The 27,500-nt window shown below is 37.2% G+C and overlaps 3 protein-coding genes across 12 annotated transcripts in view; 1 reads left to right on the top strand and 2 right to left on the bottom strand.

Moving 5' to 3' along the window:
* Positions 1–4,207, top strand: part of LOC126578603 (poly(rC)-binding protein 3) — a 57,530-nt gene extending 53,323 nt beyond the window's left edge. Inside the window, exon 11 of the mRNA XM_050241330.1 lies at positions 1–4,207. This exon is cut by the window's left edge and continues 5,997 nt beyond it. The gene's annotated coding sequence lies outside the window, so the exon portion shown is untranslated.
* A 1,569-nt stretch (positions 4,208–5,776) lies between these two features.
* LOC126575384 (uncharacterized) lies at positions 5,777–9,050 on the bottom strand. Its single transcript, XM_050236060.1, has 11 exons — positions 8,705–9,050; positions 8,567–8,648; positions 8,294–8,490; positions 8,177–8,228; positions 8,070–8,110; positions 7,720–7,771; positions 7,520–7,647; positions 7,330–7,381; positions 7,106–7,266; positions 6,854–7,020; positions 5,777–6,767 (listed from the first exon to the last, which is right to left on the bottom strand). The coding sequence occupies exons 1-11, from the start codon at positions 8,954–8,956 to the stop codon at positions 6,638–6,640; spliced, it is 1,314 nt and encodes a 437-aa protein (XP_050092017.1). The 5' UTR covers positions 8,957–9,050; the 3' UTR covers positions 5,777–6,637.
* A 1,595-nt stretch (positions 9,051–10,645) lies between these two features.
* Positions 10,646–24,435, bottom strand: LOC126578617 (cAMP-dependent protein kinase type II regulatory subunit). 10 transcript variants are annotated; one of them, XM_050241379.1, is made up of 11 exons: positions 24,293–24,369; positions 23,657–23,715; positions 23,406–23,557; positions 20,618–20,850; positions 17,582–17,763; positions 17,379–17,479; positions 17,202–17,303; positions 16,983–17,130; positions 16,841–16,916; positions 16,593–16,775; positions 10,646–15,387 (listed from the first exon to the last, which is right to left on the bottom strand). In XM_050241379.1, exons 4-11 carry the CDS (start codon positions 20,829–20,831, stop codon positions 15,257–15,259), a joined length of 1,137 nt encoding a protein of 378 aa, XP_050097336.1. In that variant the 5' UTR covers positions 20,832–20,850; positions 23,406–23,557; positions 23,657–23,715; positions 24,293–24,369; the 3' UTR covers positions 10,646–15,256. The 10 variants fall into 10 exon arrangements, 9 of the variants coding, with proteins under 9 accessions (XP_050097336.1, XP_050097335.1, XP_050097337.1 ...); XM_050241378.1 differs by lacking the exon at positions 24,293–24,369 and adding an exon at positions 23,852–24,166; XM_050241380.1 differs by lacking the exon at positions 24,293–24,369 and adding an exon at positions 23,852–24,166 and having other exon boundaries at positions 23,406–23,512.
* Between the last annotated feature and the right edge of the window lie 3,065 nt (positions 24,436–27,500).

The following is a 27,500-nucleotide window of genomic DNA, read 5'->3' as shown; positions in this document are numbered from 1 at the left end:
GAATGACCAATGAACATGCCGTTAACAATTTTGCACTATGCTTTGAAGTACGTAATTGGTTCCTCGTTCAATATTTGCGTTTGCGTTTACGGCATGATACATTTTCATTGTAATGGGAACTGGGAAATTTAAATGAAACTATAAGTACAGAATTGCAGAGAGAAGTAAGGGTTGGCAGCAAATTCTAAATTCCATGACAGTTTATTAATGTTATCAAAATAAATGTATCTTCTCTGTGCGTATGAAGGAGGATCGATTTAAAGTAACACGAGTTAATTTTCAGTTTTACAAAACACTAATAAAATATTTCAACGGTCTTATTGCAGAAAGCTTTGCGAAATAAAGACTTGTATGGAATGTTCTTATTTCAATTAACTTTGAGACATTGTAACCAATTGATTTCGTACAAAGATTGCTAAAACATGGTGCAGAAATCAATTGAAAAATGATAATAAAATTTATTGTTTAAAATGAGTGTCTTTTAGCACTACTAGTAGCATGTTCTGCAATCTAGCTAAAGATGAGCATGAACTCGAACGATCACATCAGCTCTCAATTAGACGACAAAAAGCTTTAGTATATCTACTGAGACTGATTGGTTTGTTCGTTTTAAAGTTAGATTTCTCAATATAACCTTTATTTTTACTGCATAGAAAAGATAAAAGACTAAACATATGAATACTGTAGGATCATAGACAAAAAAAAACAAAAAATATTGAGAATATTGTGAGCCTTTTCGTTCTAATTTTTAAAATATAAAACGATAAATTTATTGCTAAGTTTTTCATAATATTATCGCATCGCCAAGTGTTTTCAATAAAAAAAATTTACTCTAGTTAAACTATTGTTTTATTTTTATTTTTCATGTATCCTGTTTATTAAAAGAGCAACTGGATCATAAAGAATTTTTAAAAGTTAATTTTAAACTTCTAATCATTTCTCGGTCTGTGCTATTGAGTGTCGAGTGTGTCTACAATGCTAAAGGAGAACTCAAATGTCCACTAGTTTGGGAAATGAATTCTTTTTACATTTTTTTCACGAACAATTCGGCAGTTTTAATATTACACTTGACTAAAAATAACGGCCAAGCTGAATTAGTGTGATTATGGACATTTGAAAAAAACCAGTTTGAAAATGATAAGCGAATTTGGCGAGAGTAAAAACCAAATTACTCATTTACTAAATAGTTTATGGCAGGTAATTAAAAAGCGCAATCGGACACAAAAAAGTAGAAAAGAAAGAATATATTTTCAATTATGTTTCACTTCATTAGATAGCAATAATTGTGTGATTGCTAAATGAGAATCTACATTCTATGTTATGAAAGACAGAACTAAAAACGGCTAGAAAACCATTTGCTCAAAGACCAATGTATAATTTTGCAATATAATAGTAGAGAAGAGAGTGATGAAACTAGCTTAGAACGCTATAGGTATTCACCAGCAAGAAAAAAAATGTAATTCCAACTTGCCGACATTCGCAGTCAATAGTGACGCATAGTGATACCTAGGCGTATTGTGTATGAAATATTGAAATGTTTTTCGCTCGTTTCAAAATGCATTCATTATTTAAAAATGTCAAAAAAGCTAGTGCAAGACAGCTGGGTGAATCTTTACCCAAGAATGGACTCTAAAAGTAAAATGCATACAAAACCGATTAAACATTCGACAAAAACATGCTTTTGGTTTATAATCCTACACTAACAGCTAATGCACAAACCAATAGTTTAGCACATAGCGCGATAGTTCAAGTCATCGGATATTGAGCAAACTTACGATCTATACAAAAGATATAAAAACATTTGCCAGATTCTTTTGTATACAAATTTACCAACCAGAAGATTTTTTTTTAATTTGTTTTTGGTTTTTTAACGAATGATATCAGGTAAAACTACTGTTTGTGTTGCAAATTGCTTGAAGCAAATTTTTCGGAATGCATTGTAACTTGATTTTGTGCCAGCTTGAAATTAATAAACCCAGCAATGAGATTAATTTCCTGCTCATGTGAGTGCCATATCGTGTGCAATATGTATTCCAACGAAAAAAAGGGGAAGAAGAAAAATCACAAACCAGATTACAGGAATTTTGCAAACATACACCTTGTGCCGATCAGCCCATTTTTCGATTGCAGAACTTTAAAATATATATTCGTTATTATCCATGTAACCTCTATACAATATAAGCAATGTATAGTCAAAGTAACATATCTATCTACTAACAAATTTATTAGCTGCAATATAAACCTTTATTGTGTACATCACTACACAAATAAAAACGTCACTAACGAAAATCGGTTTATCAATCTATTAAACAAAGCGACTCACGCAGGCAATTTAAGTTAAAAATAAAAACAAATAATTTTGAGATGATTTAGCATCGTTTCATGATGGAATATTAGCTGAAAAAATTAACTCTTTTAAAAGAAATTTGCCCTCTATTAAAAAGAACAGATGCCAAAAAATGAATCACATTTTTTATCTGCCTTTGCCAAAACTACGATTCCTTAGTTTATGCGAATCATCTCCTACGAAACATGTTGATTTTTTTATTAATATTTCATTAACATAAATTTAAAATATACAAATCCACTACAGAAGAAATGCATCAATAAATGTGCAAAATTCGATGGTGTTAAAATAGTAGAATACAAGTGTCATTTTTAGGAAATGACATATGTTGAAACATTTGTATCATTAATGCAAAATGCACCTAGGCACCTAATATCGCAAGCAATGTGAAGGCAGAGAAGAAGAATTCCATTTAAAAAGCGTAAAAGATCCGATATATCGACATAATGTCCGTTTTCTACGTGTTTTTGGATGCATCGTGTTTGATAAATGTACTTTTCTAAGTGTTAAAAATTAATGCACCTTTCCTCAGCGTACTTAATTTATTCATCAACATTTGCGCAAACGAATTCGTCGGTTTTAAGATATCTTGAACTTTAATAACTCATTCGCAAAGCACCAGATATGAAATTATGAGCGATGGCAATGAGTGTGCTCGAATTTAAAAAAGAAAATATCGCAAGATACTCATGCAAAATCTCTTACACCAGCTTGTGTTTTGCTTTTTGGCGTTGTTTTCTGGCCAATGTCCAGCAGATCATAACGAGTACAACGGACGGTGTTACATTGATTGATACATTGATGATACAATTAAGGCGGCGTATACAAATATTAATGAAAGGGTTTGACTTTAGAATGAATTGACTAATTATGGAAGGAAAATAGTCGTAAAACCAGAAAATAGGAATGCAAGGCAATCATAAAAAATAAAATAGAGCTTCTTTTTTAAAACAAATTGATATGCATGCAAAACTGGGTAAAACAAAGCAAAGCACGTAACATGAGTGACTAACGAGTTTTCGATCGCAAAAGTGTGTGTTTTCGTATGTAGAGCAATGCCACCGGTAAAGATAGAGACAGAGCCAACTATAATCGTACGAGCATGTTGTAGTGCCAAAGTAGAAACAATGGTAAACGATGTGTATTTAAGCCAACATATTTCGTATAGTTATAGAAATTCGCAGGCACTGGGTAGTGGAATAAGATTCACGCCGTAGCAAGGAAGTAGCACATACCAAAGGGATTTCCGTGGTTGGTTCGAGGGGGTATTAAGTGACATCTCTGCAACAGTGTTGTTCGGAATGGGTGAAAAGGCAAAACATTGTGCGTTTGCTCTTTGAAAAGTATGTAGCACCAGGAAATGTGCTAATGTTATGTGCAAGGTTTAATGGATAGATCCTTGCGATGGACTTTAATAGAATGTTTTGAAGATGCAAGAACAAAACCGATACAATACAAAGTAATTACAAAATGCCTACCACAATTGCCCGACGGCATCGTGTTGAGAGCAAATCAATGCAAATTTATATGAAATATATTTATATTTTATATACAGATACCATCATTGAGCAACAGCAATCCCTCTAATGTGCCCATAATGTACACAAGGATGTGGCAAAGCATACACAAAAGCGACAAATAACGAGAGCATTTCGGGTTAAAATAAACTAACAGAATGGTCACCTTCGTTAAGGCGTATACTTTTGTATGATAGCAAGGGCAACATAAAAGCAAAAAATAGACAAATCACTGTGCATTGTTATGATCGACGACTCACAAAATACCTAAATATCATCTAATGAACACAAACAGGCGAAATACAAAAAAAAGCATTCAATAAAAGGGAAGCAGACTACCAAATCCAATTTCTCTAATAATTCTTCCGAAATCATGGTTGTTTGCTAGGTTTACTGAAAGAATATTCTGTCAACTTTCTATAGCCCCACCACCTCGGACACCCCATGACCCGTTACACAGAATCGCTCCATATGTGTGGAGATCTTAGACACATCTTATTGCCGAGTACCACATACTTATGTTAAAAGTTATGAGGAGCAACACCTGTTACATAATCAAACCGCTCAAACAATATGCTAAGGAGTCGGAAGCTCCCGAAAGCGGAAAACCGAAAGCCTCGATCGCTTCTCGGGCCCGTTCTATTTTGGAAGGAGGAGAGTCAGCATATGCATTAACCATAGCATCCTGATCGCAACAAATAATTTCGAGTTCTGTGATAAGGGGATGTTGGTAGACGACTCGCACGTGCACAGGACAGAGGGAAGCCCTGCCTCACAGATGGATGAATAAGGGAGAGGACAGATGACCATTGACTCGGTGTAAGGCCTGTGAGAGGACGAAAGATACAATCTTGCCACCACGCCTCTACAATTTCAAGTTCAAAATGTACTTAATTGCCGAGAGAACAGCGCGAAAGATGTTCTGCAGTTTGTTAGTACATTTTTGTATCGAAGGGATTATTTGCCATTTTTCTGAGATGGTGCTGACCGGCCGCTCCTTCCAAGTACTTGCTAATAGCTGGAAGTTTATGTTAAGAAGAGAAATCGGTCCCTCGGCCGGAAAAGGCTGACAGCGCTCTCTGTGTGCTCTTCTTTTAACACCAATCGTTATTGAGATGCCAGGTTTCTGGAATGACCCGTCTGTTGTTAGAGATGGAGTCAACAGTTTTGCCAGTCGATGCGTGAATTCAACTTTGTTTCCTTTGAGAACTTCCCAATCTAAATGCACAGTAAGTCACCCCCAACATATTCCAAAAAATATGTCATTATCATTTCTTACTGTTTGCTGAAGCACAAATAAAAACGCTGAAGCACATCGGAAATCTTCTGATGGAATCGAAATTATAAGTGCGGCTAAAGAAACCTGACAGACTACACTGATCTATTGCATTTGATCGAAACAAAGCCGGAAGTCGTAAAGCCTCAATTCGACTGAACGGTGTTACTCATAATTTTGTCTGTTTAAAAATGTTCCTAGAAGAAGTTGGAAGACACGCTAAAACTCTGGATGCGGCTATAGAAAGTTGGTGAAATGCTGGTCACAGCCTGAGAACATCACCAACATGTACTGGTCACATCCCCTGTTATGCGTATCACATCTATTTGGTTGCAATTCACTCCAGTTGTTCTTTCCATCATCTTCCCAAGCAGCACGTCTTTTACAGGACTCTGGTGGATGGTGTTTATATTGAGGATACATCTAATCAAATGTTCAGATTCGACCATATTGTACAAAAAAAATCGTGCTAATAGCATATTAAAAAGACACATACGATGATCCACCCGCCCCGCAGTTAGCATTTCTACGATAGAACCGATTTATGTCCCGCTTAATTTGTCATTGTTTAGTACTTATTAAAATTCCAAATCCATATAGTTTTGTTTCAACATCTGATCATTTTTTAACCGAAACAAAAACATTATACAATCATAGTTTGAATAATGTTTTGATCACGCTAGTCTTTAGACGCTGGTAACCTGTGTACAAAACGGGACCTGCGATCTGTTCATAAACTGGGAAAAATACACTGCACACGTCATCAGGACAACTGCATCGTTTAAAAGCATAACAACATGACCAAAAGTTTTTTACTTCAAATAATAGCATCTAACGAAGCAATCTTCTTGCTTCGTGGAAGTATTCAACTATTGAAGTGATTTAATCATTTGTTTGTTGTTGTTTGTTTTTTGTTTTATTATTATTATTTTTGCGGAAATGTTCGTTATAGCCATAGGTCATAGGAGAAGCTAAAAATCACTGTAACTTCCGGCCATTATCCCTAGACTGGCGATGTCTTTCAGTTTTTCGCGTCGAATTCCGTTTTACTTCGTCGAAAGGTTTTGACTAACTTGAGTGTATCCTTCATTGTATCCTCCATTAGTGTATCCTAGACTGTTTGGTGATAGGTTACCAGTAGTTCAGTTCCTGTTGACATTCACACCGACCAGACGCACCACGAATCCACTCGAATGCCGCTTACGGGGGTCGTTAGAATGATAGATTGTAGTTCCATCCTACCAATCTTCCATTAAGGCTGTTTGGATAGTAATCGTCACCGATCTAAAATGCTCAAGGTTGGTCACGTTGTTCGAATCATCCAGTGGAAGCAACAGTTTGGATTCCGTTGAAAATTTCGCGGAAGTTGGTGACTAAAGATCATCGCTGATGAAACAGAAACTAGGTTGAATATGACGACGTTTGATCGATAGATGTGTTACGAGGCGCCACGGTCGAATCCAGGGATAATGGTGAGTTTATTTAAAGCGACATATTTTAATTGTTGCAATCTTCTACGTGTAGTTGCATGTCCGCAAGAAATTCAAAAATCTCTCCACAAATAGGGCATGACAAGGAAAGATTGCTATTTTCTCTAGTAGTATTCGAAGATTGATTCGATTCGATACTGAAGTTGGTGGTGGGGACGGGCGGAGATACAGAAGGTTAGGCGTATTGGTTACTTTCATTAAATTACTCTCACATCATACTTACACCGAAATTGCACGCTGAAGCTGCTGTATCTTTTGCTCATATGCCTTCGACTTGATTTGCCCTTCCACCGTTTCCCTTTGTAATTCCTCCGTCCTTTGGCGCAGTGTGCGAATTTCTACTTCAGCTGTGGCTCGTTTTTGTTCGGTCTCATTTTTCTCTTTTATAATCTACCATTACACGAGATTTGATGGATGGAAATATGGTTGAAATCTTGCATCATTTCATCGGAAAGAAGATCTTATGAAAAAGTACCTCTGCTATAACGCACGAATGTTTGTTTATCATCATGAATTTCTCATTCTCCATATTGTGTAATTGCTGCTGCAAATCTGCCAATACACGACTATGTTCCTGCTTGCTCATTGTCAGCTCTGAGGCTAACACATCGCACTTTGATGTCAATAGTTTTTGATCTACACACATAAATAGATTCCATGTAGTCTGTTTCTAGCTTCGTTCAAGTGTTTGGAAAATACCTTGCTCCATGTGTTGAAACTCCATGTTCCTTTTTTCAGAAATATTCTTTATCTACGGAAATGAGATGGGTTTTACATCAACATAGGAAATCATCAAAAGTTCATCAGTACCATTAGATCAAGCTGGTATAAGCAGCTAAACTTTGCTGTAATTAAATGTAAGTTCGTTTTAAATCTGTTAGAAACGTACCTTCGATAACTCTGCATCAGTCGCTCTCAGAGCTGTTTCGAGTCTCTTAATTTCTGCAATATGTAGTTCTGATTCAGAGACAAGCTCCAAACATTTTTTTTCAAAATCTTGCTTTTGTTCAATTAATTCTGTAATAGTCAGCAAATAGTTCGAAAATATATTACGCTGGGCTGTCTAATGTACCCGTCCCTCCTAATTACCTTCCCTTGAACGTTGAAGATCATATTCAGCTGCTTGCAAACGATTTACATCCTACGGTAAGAAAATAAGAACGAAAACAAACTGTGCCATCTAACATATCCAGAATATGAAAAATAGGTGTCACCATTTCAGTCTAATCGAGTAATTGGAATGGAAAATGCAGTGAAGTGAAATTTTTGATGAATTGATGAAGTGAGTTGATTATTTGAAATTGAATTCAGCATAAATCAGTAAATTAAATTTAACACTTGAATCTTCATTTTAGTGTGTGACACAATAAAAAGTCTAATCAGTGATTTCAATGTATAACTTAAAAAAATGTTTAAAAAAATAGAAAAATCTGACATACCTCAGACAATAGATCATTTTTATTTTTCAACTTGATGCACTCTGAAAAATAACAATTATTGCGTGGAGTATAGATCTATCTATAGATAAATGTAGAAAATATCCTACCATCCAGGAAAACGTCCGCTAATTTCACAAGGCGAGAGATTTCTTTGGTCAACTAAAATCCATCCATAGGTTATCAATAGGAGCGTTTATCATTACTTCATGCTTACATTTACTTACATTTTCTATTTTTGCAGCATCGTCAATTGCTACCTGTTTATCCTTAGTCACAACTGGGGTTGTTTGGGATGTGGAATTTGGGATTGTCGAGTCGTTGTTGCATTTAGAATCTGTAGGTTTCTTTTTTACTGGATTTCCCTTTTTATTGGATGCCTGTATATCTAGATTAAAATTTAGATTCCATTTGAATCTGGCACCTGTAGGTTAATAAAACAAAGTCATAATTTTGGTCTTATTAATTTTAAGACAGGCATGTTCATCTGACCAACACACCTAAAGGACGGATTATAATACCAGCTAATGTGCTAAGCCATTTTTTCTTTTCTTGTAACGTTTCTTCATCTTTGCAATGCGTCTGCAATGAAACTAGTCGTAAGATTGTTGTTCTCATCACTTTTGCGACTACAACACCTTTTCTTCCGTATCTATTTTCGCGTCAGGCAGTTGTTCTTGATCTCTGTAATTTGTTGCACCTTCTTCCAATGTGTCATCAATTCCGTCGTTCTGTGGAACATCGGAATGGTAATCCTCGGCTTCGTTCTCATCTTCTACATCTTCATCCTCTTCGTCCAATATAAAATCTTTCGCTATTGCCAGTGCTGTTTCGGCACGTTTCCTTATCCTTTCACTATTGGTTTCCATAGTATCTACGATAACATGCATCCAAACCTCACCACGTTGGAAACTGAAAATCACTAAACTTTGTAGGAATATTTTACTATTACTTGCTTATTGACGCTAATGCACCGTAGCGTAGGTTTTAAAATATTCTTTAAGATTATGTGCTCTGCGCATGCGTTAGTTTGGTATTTAAAATAGCAATACAGGCATGCGCAGCAACATGCTGAATGGAATGGAAATGTCATTCACAAAGGAGTTCAAATTCAGTATAATCCACCGGCTGGTAAATTACAGAGAATAACTATGTGTTTAGTTAGCAAGACCAAGAAAGACCTGGATAAGCACAAAAGTTTCTGTTGACCAGACATTGTTCTTCCTGAATACTACTTGTTTGGCTGCTTAAAAATTGATTTGACTGCACAGTCACTTCAAAAGATTAACAGTTCTCTTTCCACTCACTGATATGATTAGTTGTTGTAGTTAAGCTATAAGTGTTGAATGAAACGGTAAGAATAAATTCATAGTTTGATAGTTTCGTCAAAATCAAATCGCAGAAGTGAGCCATTTTTTCTTAAATGATAAATAGCGGCCCGGTTACAGGGTTATGCACGAAAGCAGGATTATTTTTTTCCTTCATGCCCAACCAACAAGCTGTTCAATGATCACTCTAACATTATCCATGTTATCTCATTTCAAATTTCTATTCTGGAATCCCGAGATCAGTTACATAATCAACATTTTATTTGTCGATATCTAAACCTCGTAGGCAAAAAAATCCTGTGAAGTTATTGTGTACCATACGAATTTCATTTCACACAGCAGTTGAGCTGGTTACTTCTAGTAAAGTGCTCTTATTGAGCCCTGCGCTGGGTTTGCTTTGTTTGCTGGTGCATTGTAATTTCGCAAACTTTATTATTCACGTTTTGTGGACCATCATGGTCGTTTTCTGATCCTTCCATGATCCTAACTGATCATTTTTTACTTGGAGGGAAGTTAATGGTTTTCGACGAACTAAACCACGTCAATACTTTTAAGTAAATACTTTTTTGCACATCTCCTGTTTGGTGCCATTGGCATGAGGATGTTGACCTTAACAAATGCAATAGGTGCTAAAATCAACTTCGTCGAATATACTGCACAATTTGCGCGTCTATTCCTCTGGGCATGATTGGTATTAGAATCTGACACAAATCGTCCCATCGCCAGCGACACTAAATTATTGGACAAAAACAAGTACACCCTTCTTGTCCAACTACCATCTCAATCTGGAACAAACGGCCACTGTCCTATCGTGGTCGGTCAAGCGTCCGGCAAAGCGCCTTTGTACTAAAAACCGTCGAAAGAGTCGAGTCTCTATATAATTCGGAGAACCATAGGGGAAGGCTCGAGGTTTTTTTCCAAATCTCTCCGAATCCGAAAAATGTTTAAAAAAAAGTAATCATCACATACGGCTCTTCCGTCCTTATATATTCAGAAAAAACATTTTCATCATCATCGTCATCATAATCCATCAGTATTTCTTGCCCGCAACGGAACGCTTAGCGCGTTACGCTTTACTTAAATTTTTTATATTGAAAGCATTAAAGCTCATCATCTACATTTGTTCGAGTAATGCATTCATTAAATATGTCATCAATCAATATGTTCACAGAAGCACATGTTGTTTGACTTGTATCTACTTTCTTTTTATTTTTATTATATTACGACATCTTCAATAACGAGACAGCGACATTGTTTGTTTTGTTTATCATTACCAATTTTACCTTGTTGTTTACGCATTTTTTTTTGCTGTAGCGACATCATTGAAACTTTGAACAAAAGAATAACTTGAATCCTAGGTTCATAAACAAAGCTAGTAAAACATAACAAGTCTGTGCTCAAACTTTTTAACCTGCAAATTTAAGCCAAACCTGTTTTTGCATTTGGATGTTTGCAGGATAGAAAAGCATTTGGTTGTTTGGTGCGGGCGGATGATATGGTAAACCTTTTGCAGGTTATCTTCGCAACATCTATCTTATTGCTAGAGCTCGGGTCTGGATCCTGTCAGGAATATTTAAGTATTTTAGCAATGTTCGTTTGTGAACATAAAAGATTAATTTATGTCAGATAGCTTTCATTAAAATATGAATATTACGTGTTCATATACAAACGAATAACATGGTCGTATTATTACAGCACCGGCTGCTGAATATAGGGGGGGTCTGAATGTTGATGATCAATTTTTATTCCTAATAGCAGTTTATTGATTTTTGCATCTAAATAACAATCCAATCAATACTATTATGCCCTACTACAATTTTGAAATGAACTGTGTTTCAACATTTCAAACGAAAATGGCCCGCATTTTCAATACAAGAGGATGATGACAGCCTACTGCTGTATAAATATAATAAATTTTCAAAAAGTATTTCTGTCCTCGCAACACAATAATGTCAACTAAATATACTTAATGAACTTTCTATGTATTAAATATGATGCACTAGCATTCACCGAGACCAGATCGAATTGCAAATATCGTACGTATGTTTTTGAATGCAAGTACTCACAGATCAAAAACGGCAGTTCATTTAAAGCGGTGCTTGTGTCGTTTGAAAGTTTCGATCCAATTTACGCTACGGATTATACATATGGCTCCGCGTCTCACTTACAGTTATAAAACAAAAACGCTCCATGTTTCTAGGCTATGCAGTGTTTATCAAAAGTGTTGCTACTTCCGATCGGCTCACAGTTGCAAGTACGTGTCTCTGTTTAATGCTGGCGATTTTTATTGCTCAACAATCAACCCGTTCATATGACTGATGAGTTAGTTCAAAGATACCGCGCCGAGTGTTACAATTACGCCGGTTTGCGTGTAGTAGAAGGTGTTGCGTAAAAGTTTTATTCTCGGTTGTACAGCCAACTTACTAACGATGGTTTAGAAAAATGACATTCAGTTTGTATAGTTTGTATCTTGTATAAGCTCTTCTCCTATCAACTAGCCAAAACCGACAACGAAAACTACTTCGTGCTCTGCAAATGTATTATCGAAAGATAACCCGCTTGCTTTCGCCATTGCAGCCCTTCTATTTCATTTTTTAACGATTTTTTCCATATTCTTGCAGATTGTTAATGGTTGTATAGAGTGTCATTAATTATATAAAAAACGGTCCAATTTGGACTGTTCCGTGCTCAGTTAAATAAAATAGCCTTTTTTGTCTTATACGATTTCTTATTGGTTAATCGGCACATTTAAGATGTCTGTGGGCATCACATGCATTTTTTTTCCACAAAACAAAATCATTTGCTACTTCCTCCATCATCAACGGTGATTTCTATTTCATTTTCGACCATTTTGTAATACCGTACTGCATCTATGCATGCGAGATAAAACAGCATGTTTCTGCAAATCCAGAATAATGTACATGACTAAGACAAAGCAATGCGACGAGGGTTAATTCGATGCCGTTTCCGAATCAGGGCTTTGATTTTTTCGCCTTTTTGTATCTAACGCATGCGCAAATAAATTTTGCTAAGCGTATCAGTATCATCTGTAGCGTACACCAATTCATAGATTGATAGTTAATATCAATTGTGCATAAGTCTACCTCGATACTTGGCTAACAATATTAACTGAAGTTAGACCATTATCTTTGAAATTATTGCATTTCATACACTGCATTGTAATATGTAGAAGTAAGGAAAAAAATTAGAAGAGGATTAGGACAGGATCATGTTTAAACATAAAAACTGGAGTCATGACCTTGCTGGTTATGTGCTACATGCTTATAACTTTTACTGTTTTTTTGTTTCCACTACATGAAACCGTTCCAATGTCTTATAGTGGGAGGTATATTGGACCGAATGAACTGGACTTCATTATTGATAGCAATAGCAGGCCACAAATTGTCCGTTAAAGCTTTTTGAGAAATAGTAAAAGCTTAATGGAATATTTAACAAATAGATTTGGCTCAGCATTCTATACAATATGATTTCTTCGATATGAAAACTTATTTCGCATTGGTGCACTGAAGAGACAAATAAACTTATCACTAAGCAAACGAACCAAGGTCAATGAATAGAAATCGAGCCGGATTAAAATGTTTTGTTTCGGAAGACTGCCGCACATTTGATTGAGCCTAATATTATTGAGCCAGAGACTTACAAAATGATAATTAGATTAGTGGCAATTGCAGCTAAATGACTATTCGTTGAACGTAAATAGTAATAAATAGTAATCCAAACCAACTCAAGATATTTTAAATTGCCCACATACTATACTAGATATTCAGTTGCGCTTCGCGATCGTGTGATATGTAGACGTTGTGGATGCATCTACTTAAACATCAAGCCGGCTCACAGCTCGAAGTCATTAAATTTTCTCACTCTGCTACATTCATAGAATAATTGTTGTTCTGGGGAAAATATGATAATACATCTGCAGTGTGGCAACAACGGGCGTCAACACAATAAAACTGTTATGTTACATGCCTAAGTAATCCTGTGCGCAGCAGATTTGTACAATTACCTTGCTGCTCGATCGGCCTGCAACCTTCTCAGCGGTACAACTAGAATCTTTCATGATTTCAATGGCACTGTGCCACTATTATTAATTTTCCTTTCATTTGTTTTGTTTTGTTGGGTGTTTGATGTTCTAACACATTTCTTTAAACTTAATAATGGTCATTAGTTTTTCTATATTGATTTTATGGCATTTTACCGATTGCATAGCTATATGCACAATGATACGTCTTGGGATATTCAATTCACATCATGTTCACAAACCAATCATGTTTTTTGTGTAATCCATGCATACCCACGTAAACTTTTTTACTATTTGTATTACCTCTAAATAATGTAGAATAAAAAAGCAAGTAAAGAAACAAAAATAAGAAGCAAGTATTTCTTGATGTTACTCTTTCATTTATACCAGTGATATCAAACTCGCGGCCCGCGGGCCGCATGTGGCCCGCCAAAACTATTTTGTGCGGCACACGGCCACATCCACGGAATATATTTAAGATGTATTTGGTCATTAATTGTATGATTTTTGTCATTTTTTTATGCGCCAGTTGGAATTAAAGATTTGTGTTACATCTACAGTGACAATAACGATCGAAAAAATGAATAAAGAAAAAAATTCTCAACATTTCAACATTCACCACATAATGGTGCGGCCGGCGGACTCGCGGATTTCTTAAACTGCGGCCCGCTGCTTTGCTGATACTGTCCTCTGCGGCCCGCGTGCTTATATGAGTTTGAGACCACTGATTTATACCATGCTCTATAAAATTTTGCAGTTTTCGATATCCAAGATGCCACATTTGTTGGTACGTTTTCGCATAAAACAATAGAAGAGGCAATAAAATCAATATTGGAAATATAAAAAGTGTAGCATACTCCTGTGATGAATGTAACAAGTTACCAAAAATAAAATTATATTGATATCAATTGTTCAAGCCTTGAAAAGGAGCTATTTCGTTAAACGCCATTCTCAATGATTATGAATGTTTCACATAGATACAGACATACATACATTCTAATACATGCCCACTAAAGATGTCGATACATCCAGCGTGGTATTCATCGGAGATACTTATAAGTTTTACAGAGATACTCATGTATGTTCATGAAGTTCCATTTCATCTATAACTTTTACGCTGGCTTATATCGCAGTCAATGGCTAGCTTGTGTTTATTCCATATTGGTGCTTTATAAATCCCCTATTCTTCCAAAATTTCTCAGTTTTACATATTAGAAATCTTGCCTCTGATTATGCATGCATTATCGGGTACAATTTTTCCGAGCGAATGTCAAACATTTTGATTTCTTTTAGTTGTTTGCAAATTTATATTCTTGGCTTATCATTCATTATTTGACCAGAGCAGACGCATACAGTTACAGTTTCAGCAGCATTCGTTCCTTAATCTATTATGCAGGTAAAGTGAATATAGAGTCCTATAACAGTTAACCTGTGCGCGATTGTATGACTATTTTTGTTTCGTCCTCAATGATGCGCCATATAGCAGAACATTCAGATTCTACAACTACTTTTGCAACCATCTCATATGAAGTTAGTATTCCAAAATACCTCATTGATTTCTATTTACTCTCACTAAATAATTTTCGCAGTTTGAAAATGCAAACGACCAACTGATAATAATCGTTTTGGTTATCATTTCCGAACAATGCATGACCTTTTACTGACAAATCATAAACTCAAACTCAATTGATGAAGAACGCCTTTAAAAATAAGAGCGTTTCTCGATAAGTAAAATTCTGTACAGTATTCATCGTCGCTGACTCGATCATTTAGCAAATGTCTTACAATTCAACTGCAGGTTTTCCAGACTAATTTTTTTCTTTTTATCGTATGTCGCTTATGTTAGTTTTACTACCGAAGATTTTCACTAGTTGCGTTTCGTAGTCGCCAATGTTGCGCTTCATAATGTCCATGCATGGTCCTAGTAGACGTTCAAAAGCGTCCACATCCAAAACTGAAATAGTGGAAAAATATAATTTAGAGAAAATGGATGATATCGAACATGTTTAAATTACAACTCTACGAAAAACAGCCAATGATGCGTTCAAGCTATGCTCTGTAGCAGATATATGGTTAAACACGAACTCCATAATAATTCAATTTGGATCAGTTTTGAAAGGCACTAACAAAGCGATCAATCTGGTATCGTCAATATACTTCAACACTTGTATATTCTTACCTTTTGTTGATGTATGCCGTATGTTAGTGCGAATGAATTCGAAGTGGAACGAGTAATGTAATGTAGTGAGTTATGATTATTCTACTTGTGTAAGAAATAAAGCAAAGTGTTGTTTCTTATAAACAATGGGGAGAACACGATGGTATGACAACAACGTGTAATATATTACTCAAATTACAGTTCACTTGCCAAAATTCTTGATCAAAAAAATTCCAAAAGTGTGTTTGCACTGCATTAAGATAAAGATTTTCATCATAAATGAATGATACTATCAAAATACTTTCTAACACTTTTGACAAGCCTCACAAATCATGTTGTATACAGCTTCGTCAATGTATCTATAGTGCTTCATGCTGCGCAATAAAACATCAATGCAATTGCCTAATAAACGCTCATAGCACTCTGTTTCTAGGACTTTACCGTTCTCGTCAACGGAATGATTAATAAAGTGTTTCCGAATCGTTCCGAAATAGATGTTTGTTTTACCATCGACATATCCGACAAGTATCGTAAGTAAGATTACAAATAAGCGTTGAAAATTACATAGGATATTTGGGTATTCAACTCAACGTTGATTTAACACCATCAAGAATCACAATATTATAAATTGATGTAAAGTGTGTAAAATGTGTGTTAAGAAAAACGATGATATTCCAGAGGATGGCAGACACGTGGGTTTGGTACATGGCAAAACCGACACATTGAATAAATAGGTTCATGCAAAAATATTAAAAGAAGAGAAAATATGATTAAATGATTAGGTTAATAAATGATAATAAAATATTCCGCCACCGAAAAAGAGAACCTGACGCGTGCGACCTATCAAAAAAATTTACTGTGATCTGTATTGAAAATTCTATAACAGTATTATAACTATAAGACTGAATTGAAATTCGTAAAAGAAGAATATATAAAAAGCAATGAAAAATATTGAATACGGAAAGGATAGTGCTTTATTCCTTTCGTAACTAAAAACTCACATGCTACTTTCACATTGTCAACAGCATAGGCTGAAGCTGCTCGTGGTCTATGTGTGACTAATGCCAATTCTCCAAAGTATCCACCCTTTCCTAGGTTTGATATTTCCACTTCTCCAGCATCTTGCTGAATACGGATAGAAACTTTCCCGTCTTCTATAAAATACATTCCATCAGCGGCATCGCCTGTAAATTGAAAACCATTGTTAATGGAATTTATGCATTTTTTTCACATAAACTTTGTTACTAACCTTGTTTAATAATTCGATCACCTTTAGCATATGTTTGAGGTATCAAAGCATCGGCCAGATTCATTCTCTCGTAATTCTTTATATACATTAATAAAAAAAACAGATTAAATACAGACATTATGTCCACAAAAAACACACTTACTTGCAATGTCTTAAGCATCGGGACTGAGTCAAGGAGAGCTTCATACATTTTACGTTTTCGAAAAGCTGATTTTAACAGAATTCTTCGAAAAGTTTGACGATCCATTGCCCACAATTTACCATCGGTTTCGGCTTGAATGGTGGCAGCTCTAGTTAGAGGTAGTGAGTAGAAATCTCTTGTTATAATACATTCTAGATTTGTACAACATGTATGTCTCACCTTGGCATATTGTAGAGGAGAGCCAACTCTCCGAAACTTCCTCTATTATCGTATGTGTGTATATGTTTCTGCTCCTCACCAACATAAGCATAATAGGTTCCACTAAGAGTACATACATAAAAATAGAAAAAGTGAAAAAGTGATCCGTAATGAATTCCCAAGCCAACTAATACTTACGATTCAATGACATAGAAATTGTCTCCATCATCCCCTTGTTTGATAATATAGTCTTTAGCTTGGACTATTTTCTCAAACATTGCGTCAAGTACCTCATTCATCTGAAAACAATAATGTGATCATTTTGATTATGTGCATTTGACTTCTATAACATTACTAGAAACATTACTTTGCATATGCGAATCAAATATTCTGAATCCTACCTGTTCCTTATCCAGTGATCTGAAAAGGAGAATATTCTTCACCGAATCGCACAATCGAGCCCGCTGTTCATCTGTTTTAGGAAATATGGCTCTTGCACCTTCGTCTTCGTCGTCGTTTTCTGGGTCATAGGTTTCTGCAAAAACCGACTTTCTGCGCGATGCGTAACGATTTACTAATGGTTCTGTAAGATACAAAGATTAGAATCAGAAAAAAATATGATGAAGTTATATTTTTATAAAATATTTATGAAGTTAATAAAGTAATAAGTGTAAATGGGAATATTTGATTTACTTCTTCGTTATTGGATATTACTTTCTGCCTAGTTGTAAGAAAAAAGACAGAACCACTGGTCTAGCCTCCCATTAAAGGCCAATATTACTTAATAATGCTTTTACATTGGCCATTTTTCGCAACACTTAGCTGTGTCATGCGCAACAAAGCAATCGAACAATAAAACTTCTCACTATAAATTCTATTGTTTGTAAAGCTGTAACTTCATTCAACACGGATTCGTAAAGATACAAAAGGAAGAAAACAACGCAGCATGAACAATGCAAAATGTGCTCTCTGTCACAAACAGATGCAGAGCGAAATGCTTACTAATTCATGCACCAGGGTTTTTTTTCCTCGTTCTTCATTACACATTTTGATGAAAAAGATTAAAGACCTATCTCGCATGAAGACCTATATGTAATGAGTATGATAGGAAATCATTAAACGACAGTTTGTGCAAATTTTGTTCTGGAGATTTATTCCTCACAGATTATCAACTTTCAAGCCGTCAGAGTGAAATTGATCTTGATGCCAAGGCATTAATCATCTGGATTAATTATACCGTCATATCTTATCAATAGGTTAAGAAAAACGTAAACATATGTTTATAACCAAAATAAAACTAAAAAAATCATATAAATTGTTTTTGATGTATAAAGCAGGTCAATATTCCGATCCAACATGAAATGAAAAAAACTCATTTAAAAAAAGACCTACGCTTGTGATTTGCCTTTTACTTTACGAATTTGATTTTTTTTTTACAAACCATCACAATTTCTCAAAATTACATTGTTTACCAAACAAAAGAAAAGGGTCAAAGTCAAAGCGCGATGAGCCATACCAAACAAACTGTGATATTACCAAAAGAAAATTATGCGGTTAGTTAGATGGGATTGGAAGGATGTGACAACTTTTGAACCATTTCCAAGGAATCAAACGATTGATCCGACTGTCTATCTATAAAAGCTGCCCTAATTGAAAAGAATAAAGAACGAGAAACTGCCAAAATTTGTCAATCGCAAATATTTTATATTCCAACAGGACAACGCTAAACCGCGAACATCTTTGTGTTCTTGCCAAAAATTGAGAGAACCTCCTGGCTGGGATTTTTTTAATGTTTTCATCATATAACCGTGACCATGACCTGTCAGTCTGCCACCTATTTCGATTTTTGCGGAACTCCTTGTATGATAAGACTTTTAGTGAGGATGGCTCTTTAAAATCAAAGTTCGTCAGGTTTTTTTTCAATCAGGTTTTTGCAGATATATTTGTATATTTAATATCAATGAAATCGTAACGTGTGGATGCTCCTTTACGATTCCCATGCGATTCGGATGTTGGTCGAACGATGCAATTGGACGACCAAGATCTGAGTATGTGGACCTCCCATAACAATAAATTCGAAAATAAATCAAATCCAGAAAAAGCTATTGTATATTAAAACTAGTCAAGCCGTCTGCCAAAAATAACGAAAGCCTTAGGATTAACATCAATGTAGTCAAATAAATCCACCAGCCTAAGACTGATGTCAACAACAGGATGTATTTAAGTTTCATAGGTGACACCCTTTACTGAAACACCAATAGGCTAGATCTAAATGTTAAATCACACGGCCAAGACAGTAACTTTAGTTAAGAACTGTCAAAAAGGGGTTGATATAAAGTTTAGATTTAATTTCCTATTAAATTCACTTGTAACAACTTAAAATGCGTCACGTACACGACACCCATATAGTCTGCCGGGTTGTTGGTATGGATCTGAGGATTGCTATCGTTGCTGGGCGTCTGAAATAAATTTACGTAAAACGCCCAACGATGACAATTAACGAAATTTTCTTGACTGTACAAAGAAGAAGAAAGTGATGTGATTGATAACAGATAAATAATTTTTTTATCAGTTTTATCTGAACAAGTAAACAGGCGAAAAGAATTGGCTCTCTATCTATTTTCATAGTGTATGTCACCGAACGAACGATCGAACATTCACATAATCGAAAGATTCGATAACGTGTTTCATGTCGGACATACGCGTTACATGCAATTGTTAACATACTCAAAGCATATCATACAATCATCAAAACAGAAGAATGACTTATTATACAATGGTAGACATTCGTTCAGAGGCTCTGCATAGTGATTGTCAAATAGATGCATCTGCACCCATAAACAGCTAGTAAAGCATTGTACACTTGCTGATTTTATTAATTCTTAATTGATTGTGCTATATCTGTTAACATAACGAACCATTGGCTGATTAAGGATGGTAGTTATATTGTACAGTGTAGAGTAGCTTGTGTTCAATAAGACACATTGAGCGTTTTAATTAATAGTTTAGTAGTTTATAGTAGGTTATAGTACTGCACAGCTCTTAGTTTTGTCTTTTAAACTTTTGGTTGTCTTGCATAAGGAATGTTGTATCGTTGATAAGCAGTACAAAGATCGCCAAAGCAAATTGAACGATCGTGAAAAGAATAAATTTGATCGGCATATCTATTCTGTACTCTGAATAAATTTCAGCTTTTACCAAGATTTCCGAGTAACTCTCTGTTGTTTATCAATATATATATATAAAAATTGCAATGCAATACAAACGAAATTGTAACAAATGCAGCATCGACGAATGGTAGGTGTTATAAGGCAACGGCATGTATAAAAAAAACCAAAGATATATATAGCAAAAACACTTTCATGAATATTTAACATATATGTATCGGATGGTTTTGATTGTTCTTTGAGAACGAATTTCTATTTACTAAATCTTACCTTCATCATGTGACATTATACTCTCATCTGGCGAAGTTGGTTCGACAGACGTGTGCATTGTTGTTTTGCGGTCTTCTTGTAATTTAGTAAAAAAAGTCACCGCATAGTCAATAACATCGCCAGGTTGCTCCAGAAGATAAGCAATTGAAAATTCCAACAGTACATCCCTTAATCCATCGGGAACTTGAATTCGATGCTTCTGTTGACTCGACATTTTTTGCTAGCGAAAGTATCTGAAAGAATCGGACACAGAAACATAATTAACAAAGTTATTTCCCGTTAACGCACAATAGAAAGTGTTATCAAAATTAGAACCAAAGCTGATCTGGAAATCTCCGTACAAGTTTTCATTATATATTGATAAACAAATGGTTACTCCTTCTTCCTCTTCAATGAGGATTTAACCCAGTACGACTATTAAATCCAGCTTTCCGGTCCTTTCACAAGCTAATCTGAGGATGTAAAGGTTCGGCTAATAAAGTTACATATCCAAGATTGCTCCTGCAATCAAATTTATGCTGAAAGATCATGATTTCGACAATTTTAGAATTGTGTTTGACTGATTTCGCCTAAATTTTTGTTTCTGAAGTTCCGTTTTGTTACTTCGGAATTTGAGAGAACTTCCCTCAAAAACACTTTGTCAGGCAAAAAAAATCAGAGGCATTTTTTAGAGAAAGCGAATGTGGTATTTAAGTTCTAATCAATTTGTATATCAATTGGTACGGGTGCGTCATCAGGATGTATCCTATTTTAAAGTTCAATAACTCTTAACCTGTTGCTTTTAGAGAATAGCCCGAAGAATTGAAGTTTGCACTGAACTGAATCAGTGGCGCTGTAAAAAACGAGATAACCCTTCTGCGAATCATCAAATTTGTAATTAATATTTCAAAGTATTCATGCGGAACGCATCCTCGTAGACGGCAGGAAATCTTGTACAAAACGTGTTGAATGGTCATATAGTCACCTGACTTTCATTGGTCACGTTCTGGGCAATTTTAGCTCTTATAGGCTATGCAATGAGCCATTGTAGCTAAGTGTCATTTCTTGAAACAGAAACGATACTGCAAACGCTTTGACGAATGATGATGAACTTCACAATTGAAGAACATCTGTATTAGTTGGGTATTGCTACATGTGTTGGTAATAATGAAAGGCATTGTTCAAAGTAGTAGACGTGATGAGGCACGAAGATATAACGGCGCGATAAGATAGTCAGTAATTAGCAGATGTTCAAGTATGTTCTTCACACCTTACTAGAGAAACAGTTGCTTGGTCGTATACAAAATCGTACGTTTTCGTATTTGCATCACAGCTTAACCATCTTGCTGTTTCTTGACAAATTTGTTCCTGTACTTTAGAAAAGTTCGTACTATATATGTCATGGCTCCAAAGATAAATGTACCAAAATTGAATAAAAAAGAAAAATACATTTTACGGTCCTTAGCGTTTGTTAGCGATAGCGATCCCTTGTTTGAATAAAGAAATTAAGAGGAACGCAATAATATAAACATATTTTAAAAAGACTATCAGACATCAAATAAAGATCACCATCCTCGGTATACAAACTATCGCCAAAATTACCAAACACAATCGTGATATTCGCACTATAAAACTGATGTTTTTATAACACTCGCCTTGCGCCATTAATCGCATTGAACACTATTTTTAGTAGTTGACATTGCAAACACAAAAGCTGCAATTCGTGACTGCAGTGGTATACATCTAGTTGCTGTTGGTGCTCCGTTGGCGCCTATATTTCGATTCAAGTATTCCACTACCCTTCTCAGGTGCAGCTGAGAAGCAAAATGTGATGTCATACGTTTCCGTTTTTCAGTCGACATTCTTAATGGCGCAATGGCCTTTTTATGAATATTTCCTGTTCCCTCCGTTATTCATTCTATACATCAAACCTAGCGTAAGTGTGCGGCGGCTTTACTACGAAGAATATTTCAGTTAGCAAAGTTATGGTGCAAGTAGATTAGTGCGCTAAGAATATGTCTTTCAAGCGCACATCATGATTTGGTTTCGGGCAACAAATGCCTTAAGCAGTATGAAATATAGCGACCACTAGTAAAGAAATATACGTGAGTCCGTGGTTGAGAAAAAAGTGAACACAGCACAGCCACGTGTCCATTGTTTGTTGAACTCGTTTTCATGCCCCAGATAAAAAGACATGCATGGAACGAAATATCCTCCAGAATGGTTCGTTTAAGCTAGATGATCGTTGAATTTCCGGAAGACAATACTGAATTTATTCAATCCCTTTTACTAACGAAGAAAAAACTTAAATAAAAAACCTTCTGTTAGACCAAAAGATTCAGTTACAGGTAGCTTCATTCACCGATTGCACGAGGTAATTGAGTTCAATTTGACTAAAAATCTGGTTTGCAAGTGTTAGTGAGATTGTGCGTGAGGTAACATTCAACAGCCTTCATCTACGGATACTAGGCAGGGTACTCTGCTAGTAAAACTTAATTAGCGCCTAGATCTAAGGCCAGATTCTGTGGGAAAGAAAAACAATTCGTTCAATCTACCACATCACCATACATGGCCCTCTTTAAATTTTGTTAGTTAAATAGAGACGATAACTTATTGCTGCAGCAGTTGAAAGCTAGGCATAGTTACGTAGGGCTACTCGGCATTTTACTCTAAAAGTACGTTGTGCCCTTGGTCTCGCACCGTATCGATTGCTGATTGCGGGTTAGTTGTAACACACATATATGTAACCGCACTTGCTGAGTAGTAGCAATCGAACACGGTTAAAACTTCAGTTTTTTTAATTACCTACCAGTTAACGACTAACGGAGCCGGCCAACTAACTTTTACTATCTTTTCCTTCAAAATCACTTAAAGAGCCTACTCTGCTAAATTGTCACTCGCGAGAAATCGATGGAGCTGCGGTGCCAGGCAAAATTTGGGACAAACGAGTTTCAGCTTCGACTTTAGAGGATGAAAGATGCACATAACGGGCCACAGGTCACGGGCCACAGTTTGTGGTTGCACAAAGATGTCGTTTGTCCTTTGAGCTGCACCACCTACCTTTGCGATTTGCTTCTGCTCTTTCTCATGCCCAAAATGATCAATGTTTGCATGCGCAGCTGGGCGAAGAGCAACAAGAGAACAAGAAGTGAGGGAAGTGGAATCTTAGAAAAGGTTGTAAAAAGTGGAAAACCCAGTACAAATATCCAAGGTTTAGAGAGAAAAATGAATAAAAAATGATTTTCGGAGAATTACACTTTCTTCGCTCCTCTCCCAACTGTTTTCCCTGTTCCTTCGCGTACTGGCCGAATCAGGATCACCTCCAACTGCTTTTCAGCCAAGGTTTTCTTGCAAGTACGTGCGACAAACGGACTACGTTCAGAAAAAAAAATCCGACGAACGAGAGGAAAAGCCGAACACACGCACGCACACTCAACTATTGATTTTCTAATGTACACCTTTTCTCACAACGATTCTAAACTGGCACCACACAAATCGCCGCAGAGAGCACTTTTCATTTCTCGTCCCCGTCAATCCCCGTCAATCATGTGAGATTCGCCCCCGTTGGTACGGCAGAAAATTTACGGCAGCTTTCATCAACCTCTAAGAATTTGCAGTATTATTCGTCCGCCGCTGCTGGGCCCGTGGCGGTATAATCGATTGAAGAAAATATCTTTAACACCTGATAGCACTCACAATTATCCAAGCTGAACACGAGAACGACGACGGGAACAGAAAAAAGGTAACAAGGTGGCGCTTCACAAATCGCAAGCTAGTGCTCCACGAAACGCAAACCCCCCTCCCCCCTTGACACAGAACATTTACTCGCTCCTGTTAAGCGTTAACAGGAGCGGGTAAATGTTCTGTGTCAACGGGGCCTAGCATAAAAGCAAAATTCCGAATCGTTTGTCAAACACTTTACCTACGGAGCGTAAAACTAACGTAAACGCTGTGATTTACAGCGATAGTGTATGTTCCTTGGGACTGTGTTTAATCGTCTCATCTTCCACAAAAGGATCCTAATTTTAAAACAAAGGACGAACAATTTCGCCCATACGAAATGGGCCGTTAAAACACCAGCGAATTTCTGCGATTCTATCGATCATCACTGTAGCTCGACAAAAACGTGTCTTTCCCGTGTGACAGAAATCGCTCACCGCCACTCAAATTGCCCTGTTAAGAGACTAACAGGGCGCTAACAGGGCGCTAACAGGGTAGAAATCTTGCTGCTGTTTACAGGGCTTTTGCGCATGTATTGGTGCCATTTTCGACGCATTTTTGCGATGGTGTGTGTGTCATCCTACCGTACCCCTGTGCCCCGTAGCCCCGCCCCCTAAGATATTGCGGATCAATATGAAGCACGCAAAAGCATAATTTCATTTTCACCAATTTTATTTTCACCTTTGAATCGGACACTCTGCCTCGCAAAACACATCACAAAACACAACACTTCGCACAACATTCCTCTGCTTCGCTGCCTGTCCGACGCTGATTGATGCCAGGATGCTGCCGAAAAAAGACAACATGATTGATCATGATCAGATTTGATCAACAAAATATTTTCAATTTCTTACCATTTTCCGTTGTCGCGCATGCCCACAAACAATGTCCACGGGTTTAGATGCTCCGTAGCACAAACGAATGATACAAATTCACAGCAAAACTAGCTTTTTTCTTCAAAATTTTCGGATGCACGAGCGCAGCACATCCTGCCTCTTGCGCGTCGTTTTCAACTGACGCCATGTTGGATCCAGGCCTTAGCAGAAATTTTCACTTTCCTCTTTCGTTCGCCGTGCCCTTACACAAACACACGCGCACGGGGCCGTATCCGAACACGCAGTACTCGTGAGCGATCGAGTGAATGGTGAGACAACATCAAAACAAACCGTAGGAGTGAATGAGATAGCATGTACTCGAAAGAAAAAAATCGGCTGCTTGACAAAAAGTCTGTCAACAGGGTTCCCATACTGTGAACAATCGTAAGAAAAGTATGAAAACCGATGTCAGTTACAGCCCAATTGACCATAATTCGAGCAAATCTCGAGCCGAGCAAACAGCGAACCGAGCGGAAAAGAGCCGCAGCCGCAGAGCAGTGCCGCAACTTCCGATCTCACCAATGGGGCTGGAGGTGTTTCCCAGTTAGCAATTTGAAGCGCTCGGCTTACCCCTCTGCCTGCGACGTAGCGGGATGAAGGCTGCGGCGGCTGAGAAAGAAGCCCCCTCTGCCTGCGACGCGGTCGAGGAAGAGGCGAGCGCGACGCTCACTATGAAACCGCTCGTAGGCAGCGGGGAAAAGATCGGAAGAAACCGCGGGGGGAGGAGGTTTCGTGCGCGAGCTTGTGGAGCGCGGCTGCGGCGGAGGAAGGGCGGAATGGGAAGAGAAGAAGGGCGAACGAAAACGAACGCGAGCTTGTGGGTTTCAATTACGCGGAGCGGGAAGGGCGGCAAGGGTAGAAGGGCGATGCGAACGCGAGTGTGTTCAAGACGGACGGCAGCGCGAAAGGAAGATGAATAGCAAAAAGAGACGGAGCAATCTCGAGCAAAATTCGGCTAAGTCCCGATCGCGGGCTGTCGGAAATTTTCTTAGTCCCGGGACGCACGCTCTACGCTGGGGGCAAAGTGCAAGTGCAGAAAAGTGTTACCAAGGTGTTGACGATAATCCACACGCAAGGTAAGCCAAGCTGGCGTTGTAAGGTGTACTGCAAAAGGGTTAAACACTTTTGGATTTTTCTCTTCCTTTTCTGCATGTACCCGAGCATTGTGATCAGCGTACGCGCACCCAACATCAGGCCGAGCAGGAAAGTTCTCGATCGCAGCCCGGATCACGCCACCACAACGACGCCTTCAAGCAGTGAAGAGCCACCAAGAGCAACGCAGAAAAATGACGTCACAAAATGACGACGTCATATACGTGTGACGTCAGCAAAAAGAAATAGAAAAATAAACGCCACCGCCATTGGGCGGTGGCTCATCGACCAATCACAGCGAAGTTCATTTGGGGGGGGGCACACGAAGAGCACACGAGAGCACACGAAGGGGGGGTGCGTTCGGGTTCGCGTTCGGGTTCGGGTTTCACGAAAGTTGATTCTAAGTTGTATGGGGCCCCTTGATTCTAACTTCATACTGAATGGCCGATTGCATGGATCTCGCCGTATGCCGAATCAAAAAGAATCAAGTTAGAATCAACTTTGAATCAACTTTTCCATAGTGAGAAAACCTTCTCACTGCAAACTGGGTTGTGGCACAGTTCCCTGCAAACCAGCCGAGACACCTTTTCGTATGCCGTGTGTAGGAGTGAGCGCGACTTCCGATGAAACAGCGCTATACGGGCACTCAATCGAGCGGCTGTGAGCGCATCTCGCGATAAAGCGCGAATGAGATGGCTGATGAGACGGAAATACTTTGAGCCGTGTTCACCATCGCCGCCTGAGAGCGCGCTGGACTTAGATCGAATCCGGACTCGGCAGCGCGATTTGATGCACCTGTTTTCGCATAATTGTCGCACTTTTTGAATAAATAATAAATGCAATAAATAATAAATGCATATGGCAATATATATATATATATATATATATATATATATATATATATATATATATATATATATATATATATATATATATATATATATATATATATATATATATATATATATATATATATATATATATATATATATATATTTATTGCCGTACGATAATGGTAGAACGTCTCACGATTTAATTTGATCCAATTTTCATTCATCTTTGGCCGTTATTCCTGTTGCATCGCAACTGTTCGCATTCAAAGCAACAGTCGGTAGAACATGCATTTTCCCACGTTTCTAGCCTCGCCCCTGTGTCAAACAAGTGTGGAAGATGTGCATGCACAAATGATGCACTTGTTGCTTGATTATGCAAGTGCA

The sequence above is a fragment of the Anopheles aquasalis genome, chromosome 3 (assembly GCF_943734665.1).
Source record: "Anopheles aquasalis chromosome 3, idAnoAquaMG_Q_19, whole genome shotgun sequence".
Classification (NCBI taxonomy): domain Eukaryota; kingdom Metazoa; phylum Arthropoda; class Insecta; order Diptera; family Culicidae; genus Anopheles; species Anopheles aquasalis.
Note: the sequence above shows the minus strand (reverse complement) of the source record. Positions and strands in the feature narration are given on the sequence as shown.

What these genes read in the sequence shown, in the direction of transcription:
- LOC126575384 (XM_050236060.1), bottom strand. Translation starts at nt 8,956, where the DNA reads ATGCATGTTATCGTAGATACTATGGAAACCAATAGTGAAAGGATAAGG. An exon ending in ATGCTGCAAAAATAGAAAAT is followed by an intron (nt 8,229 to 8,293) that starts GTAAGTAAATGT and finishes GATGGATTTTAG; the next exon opens with TTGACCAAAGAAATCTCTCG. An exon ending in CTTCAGCGTGCAATTTCGGT is followed by an intron (nt 6,768 to 6,853) that starts GTAAGTATGATG and finishes CACCAACTTCAG; the next exon opens with TATCGAATCGAATCAATCTT.
- LOC126578617 (XM_050241382.1), bottom strand. Translation starts at nt 20,831, where the DNA reads ATGTCGAGTCAACAGAAGCATCGAATTCAAGTTCCCGATGGATTAAGG. An exon ending in TATAATGTCACATGATGAAG is followed by an intron (nt 17,764 to 20,617) that starts GTAAGATTTAGT and finishes TGTATCTTACAG; the next exon opens with AACCATTAGTAAATCGTTAC. An exon ending in CGATGCTTAAGACATTGCAA is followed by an intron (nt 16,917 to 16,982) that starts GTAAGTGTGTTT and finishes ATGTATATAAAG; the next exon opens with AATTACGAGAGAATGAATCT.